Here is a 5,829-nt window from a genome sequence, read left to right as displayed (position 1 = left end):
CCTCTCTCTCCTTCTCTCCTCCTCCTCCTCTCTCCTCTCCTTTCCTCCTCCTCCTCCTCCTCTCTCCTTCTCTCCTTTCCTCCTCCTCCTCCTCCTCCTCCTCCTCCTCCTCCTCCTCCTCCTCCTCCTCCTCCTCCTCGCACTGATGATGTTCCCTAGTTGGGCCTGCAAGAAAAAACACCAGCTCGGAGAGCACCGAGGACCCCACACAAAAGTAATTTATTGTTTTACTCTAACCAAAGGAGAACCAGAGCGAGGCATTGGCCCCTCTCCAGCTTATTTCTTTAAATCCCAAGGGAGTTTTTTTTCCATTTGTTAAAAAAAAAAAAAGTTCTAGAGAAGAAACGACAGCCAGGCCAGGTAGGCCCTCGTTGGAACAGAAAATGAGGTGAGTGGGGGGAAACCCCAGATGAATCATGTTCTCTTTAGCCTCTTCGAGACGCCTGGATCCCCTGAGTTTCCCAAGACATCTGCAGCGAAGCCTCCGAAGGAGATCTGAGGGAGAAGACCCTCCGTGTTGTTCTTCAGGGACTTCAAGAGGACTAGGGGAATGGGAGGGTTAAAATGACCAGGAAGTTGGCGCTGGTTGATCAAAATCTCCCCAAGAGGAAGGACGTTCGGCCATGCCTCCAGCGACGGTGAACCAAGAGTTTCGACAGAAGCTGAGCGACCGTCCCTCGGGGATAAAAACGATTGCACATTTCTGGGGTCAAAGGTGGACTAGATGACCTCCCAGCTCCCGTGCAAAGTGCCCGTTCAATTATTTTTTTAGTTATTTTAATTTTATCAATTTCATATATACATTCACAATTATATGATCTCGTAACTGTTATTAATAATATGTATTTATAACAGTTTTTCCCTACTGTTAAAAATATACTTGAAGATTGCTTTCTAACATCCCATAGATCCATCTTATCTTACAACGGTCCTACTTCTTCTCTTCCCTCCCTCCCTCTTTCCTTCCCTCGTTTCTTCTTCTCCTACTCCCCTTCCTTCCCACCTCCTTCCCCTTCCCTCCCTTCTCTCCTTCCCTCCTTCCTTCTCCTCCCTTCCGTCCATCCCTCCTTTCTTTTCTCCTTCTCTCTTCCTTTCCCCCTTCCTTCCCTCCCTCCTTCCCCTTTCCCTCCTTCTCTCCTTCCCTCCTTCCTTCCCTCCTTCCTTCCTTCCTTCCTTCCTTCCCTCCTTTCTTTCTCCTTCTCTCCTTCGTTTCCCCCTTCCTTTCCTCCTTCCTTCCCCCCTTCCTTCTCTCCTACATTCCCTCCTTCCTTCCCTCCTTTCTTCTCTCCTCTCTCCTTCCCTCCTTCCCTCCTTGTTTTCTCTCTCCTTCCTCTTCCTTTCCCCCTTCCTTTCCTCTTTCCTTCCCCCCTTCCTTCTCTCCTACATTCCCTCCTTCCTTCCCTCCTTCCTTCCCTCCTTTCTTCTCTCCTTCCCTCCTTCCTTCCCTCCTTTTTTCTCCTTCTCTCCTTCCTTTCCCCCTTCCTTTCCTTCCTTCCTTCCCTCCTTCCTTCCCTCCTTTTTTCTCTCATTCTCTCCTTCCTTTCCCCCTTCCTTTCCTCCTTCCTTCCCCCCTTCCTTCTCTCCTACATTCCCTCCTTCCTTCCCTCCTTCCTTCCCTCCTTTCTTCTCTCCTTCCCTCCTTCCTTCCCTCCTTCCTTCCCTCCTTTCTTTTCTCCTTCTCTCCTTCCTTTTCCCCCTTCCTTTCCTCCTTCCTTCCCCCCTTCCTTCTCTCTACATTCCCTCCTTCCTTCCCTCCTTTCTTCTCTCCTTCTCTCCTTCCTTCCCTCCTTCCTTCCCTCCTTTCTTCTCTCCTTCTCTGCTTCCCTCCCTCCTTCCCTCCCTCCTTCCCTCCCTCCTTCCATTCAATTATTTAGGTGACGATCCTTGGGGAGGGGTGGGGAAACTTGCAAGTGTTGGAGAATTTGCCTTCCGGATGGACAAATTGCTTCAAAATCTCTTCGAACGACAAAACCCACAACTCTCTGGAGTTTACACAACTTTCGCAGCTGTGAACCAGGTTGCGCGAATGACCATCGCTAAGCTTCACACACCTCACGGGACAAGGACTCTTCGACTTACGGCCGCCCGATTCACCTTAACAGTCGTGTTATAGGTCGTCCTCGGTTTACGACCACAACGGAGCCTGAAATTTCAGTAGCTAAGGGAGATGCGTGCTAAGCTTCGCTCCCATTTTACGACGTTTCTTACCCCCGTTGCTAAGTGAATTGCGGCAGTTCTCGAATCAGTCACCCCGGTGGTTAAGCGAATCCGGGGTCCCCGTTACTTTGCTCGGCCGAAAGTCACAAAAAGGGGTTCGCGGGGAACGCTGCGACCGTCATAAATATGAGCCACTGGCCGAAAAAAAACTGGATTTTAATCACCCCAGCCGTGGAGAGGGTGCAACGGTCGTAAGTGTGAAACGGTCACCTTTTCCAGTGCCGTTGTAAGTCCAAACGGTCTCCAAAGGACTAATTTAACAACGGCATCATAACGGGGGGCGAGCGAGGTCATAAAACAAGGCAAAACTCACTTAAGATACGTTTCGCTTAGGGACCTACATGGGGGGGGCTCGGATGTGGTCGTAACTCGAGGACTGCCTGTATTGCAAGGAAGCTCCACTGTGGCTTCACTCGAACAGCACCGTTTTACCTACCGAGAGTCCTGAACGCTTCGGCAGCCTTCGGCATGGAGCAGAGTGGCACGAATTCACGGGGAAGGTCGGGGTTTAAGCACGCGGCCACGCCCCCTGTTTTGGAAACGGGGGTTTGGGGTTCAGCATCCAGAACCTTCTTCAGGGCTTTGACCGAATCCAAAGAGAAGGAGACATTTTGGACCTGTGCGGGGGAAGAAGAGGAAAAACAAAGTGTTTATTGCGTCTCGGAAAGCTCATCCACAACTTCTGGAGGCCAGTTAATTGATTTGGGGTTAGAATGAGGGAATTGGAGGGGACCTTGGAGGTCTTCTAGTCCAACCCCCTGCTCAAGCACCATTTCAGACAAATGGTTGTCCAGGCTCTTTTTGAAAGCCTCCACTGAGGGAGCAACTCACAACGTCTGAAGGCACGCTCCTCTTTTCATCCTTCCTTCCTTCCTTCCTTCTTCCATTTCTTCCTGCTTTCCTTCCTTTGTTCCTTCCTTCCTGGCTGCCTGCCTTCTTTCCTTCCTTCCTTCCTTCCTTCCTTCCTTCCTTCCTTCCTGCCTGCCTGCCTGCCTGCCTGCCTGCCTGCCTGCCTGCCTGCCTGCCTGCCTGCCTGCTTGCCTGCCCATAACCTCCAGTGGGGGAGCACCCACAACGTCTGGTGGTAAGTCGTTCCACTGGCTAATTGTTGTCACTGTCAGGAAGTTCCTGTTTGCTTCCCTCGCAAAAATTCCAGGTTGTTTCTCTCCTTGGTTGGATTCCATCCCTTTGCTTCTCCTCCCGCCTTCAGGTGCCTCCTCTTTCTTCTCCTCCCCTCCTCCTCTTCCTCCTCCTCTCCCTCCTTTCCCCTCTTCTCCTTCTTCTCTTTCTCCTCCTCCCCTCCTCCTCCTCCTCCTTCCTCTTCCCCTTCTTTCTCTTCCACCTACCCTCATCTTCCTCCTCCTCTCCTCCTTTTCCTCTCCTCCTCCTTCTCCTTCCTCTTCCCCTTCTTCTTCTCCTTTCTCTTCCTCCACCTCCCCTCATCTTCCTCCTCCTCTCCTCCTTTTCCTCTCCTCCTTCTCCTTTTTCTCCTCCCCTCCTTCTCCTCCCCTTCTTCTTCTTTCTCCTCCTCCTTCCCTCTTCCTCTTCCTTCCCCTCCCCCTCCCTCCCTCCCTTCCTTCCCTCTTCTTCCCTCCCTCCCTCCCTCCCTCCCGTCTGTCTGTCTATCTATCTATCTATCTATCTATCTATCTATCTATCTATCTATCTCTGTCATCTATCTATCTACCTCTATGTCATCTATCAATCATCTATCTATCTATCTATCTATCTATCTATCTATCTATCTATCTATCTATCTATCTATCATCTATCTATCTACCTCTCTGTCATCTATATCATCTATCTATCTATCTATCTATCTATCTATCTATCTGTCTGTCTGTCTGTCTGTCTGTCTGTCATCTATCTATCATCTATCTATCATCTATCTATCTACCTCTCTGTCATCTATCTATCTATCTATCTATCTATCTATCTATCTATCTATCTATCTATCTATCATCTATCATCTATCATCTATCATCTATCATCTATCATCTATCATCTATCATCTATCATCTATCATCTATCATCTATCATCTATCATCTATCATCTATCATCTATCATCTATCATCTATCATCTATCATCTATCATCTATCATCTGTCTATCTGTCTATCTGTCTATCTGTCTATCTGTCTATCTATCTGTCATCTATCTATCTATCTGTCTATCTGTCTATCTCTATCTATCTATTATCTATCTATCTATCTATCTATCTATCTATCTATCTATCTCTAATCTATATCTATCTATCTATCTATCTATCATCTATCTATCTATCTATCTATCTATCTATCTGTCATCTATCTATCTATCTATCTATCTATCATCTATCATCTATCATCTATCATCTATCATCTATCATCTATCATCTATCATCTATCATCTATCATCTATCATCTATCATCTATCATCTATCATCTATCATCTATCATCTATCATCTGTCTATCTGTCTATCTGTCTATCTGTCTATCTGTCTGTCTATCTGTCTATCTGTCTATCTGTCTATCTATCTGTCATCTATCTATCTATCTGTCTATCTGTCTATCTATCTATCTATCTATTATCTATCTATCTATCTATCTATCTATCTATCTATCTATCTATCTATCTCTAATCTATATCTATCTATCTATCTATCTATCATCTATCTATCTATCTATCTATCTATCTATCTATCTATCTATCTGTCATCTATCTATCTATCTATCTATCTATCTATCTATCTATCTATCTATCTATCTATCTGTCATCTATCTCATTCCATTCCATTCCATTCTATTTAAGAAGAACTCGCCTGCGTCACGGCCAGCGTCAAATAAAACATTAAAAGCCGGAAAACAATCCTGGGTGCCTCGGACTCCATCACCAGCCTCACCTGCCCATCCCTTGGACATCTGACTCGGCAACTCGCAGATCCCCCCATCCTAACCCAGAGACCCCCCCCCTTCACCAAAGGTTACCTGGACAGTTACGCCTTCGACGAAGGCCGCCAGGAGGCACAGACCAAGAACCAACAGCAGAGAGGATCTCATGGCCAAACCGAGCGATTCCGGCTCTCCTTCAGACTGAGAAGACGGGAACGAGACCTTTGGCTCGGCGGTCCGAAAGTGGGCTTGTTTTAAAGGGAAACTCTGGTTACTGAATAACCAGGATGCCACGGCACCAGTTGGGACGGCGGCTGTAAAACGGAGGGAAGTCGGACCTCAAACAATGCGAGGATGGGGTGCGGCCTTGCGAAATGTAGACATCATTTTATGGCTGTCCTTCAGTTGGGCACTCCCCAACTGCAGCCCAACTATGGCTGGGCCGCAGTTGGGGAGCGGGGCGATGGCTGGGAGGGGACGGCAGCAGAGGGCAGAAAGCTGCCCCCCCCACTCCCCCACTCCCCAGGGAAAGGACATCCTGGTGGCGAGCCACAGCTGTTGAATTCAACCGGATGGGAACAAGGACATGAACGCTCAATTAAAAATAAAATTAAGCCTTCTGTCTGAAGTGGTGTAGGGTTTCCTGCCTAGGCAGGGGGCTGGACTAGAAGACCTCCAAGGCCCCTTCCAGCTCTATTCTGATGGATTGAAATGGCCTAGGGTTTCCTGCCTAGGCAGGGG

At 47.9% G+C, this 5,829-nt stretch overlaps 1 protein-coding gene across 1 annotated transcript in view; it reads right to left on the bottom strand.

Annotated features, from left to right (window-relative positions):
* LOC148042607 (uncharacterized) overlaps positions 1-5,311 on the bottom strand; it is a 14,329-nt gene extending 9,018 nt beyond the window's left edge. The window contains exons 1-2 of the mRNA XM_087702456.1: positions 5,185-5,311; positions 2,654-2,834 (exon numbers count right to left, since the gene is read on the bottom strand). Coding sequence (XP_087558582.1) covers positions 2,654-2,834; positions 5,185-5,256 — 253 coding nt within the window. The 5' untranslated portion in view covers positions 5,257-5,311. The remainder of the gene's footprint in view (positions 1-2,653; positions 2,835-5,184) is intronic.
* Positions 5,312-5,829: the final 518 nt, after the last annotated feature.

Source organism: Thamnophis sirtalis, unplaced genomic scaffold (genome assembly GCF_051295495.1).
Source record: "Thamnophis sirtalis isolate CommonGarterSnake01/CBP01778 unplaced genomic scaffold, rThaSir2_p1.2 scaffold_15, whole genome shotgun sequence".
Lineage (NCBI taxonomy): Eukaryota > Metazoa > Chordata > Lepidosauria > Squamata > Natricidae > Thamnophis > Thamnophis sirtalis.
The sequence above is the reverse complement of the archived record's forward strand: the minus strand, read 5'-3'. Positions and strand labels throughout refer to the sequence as shown.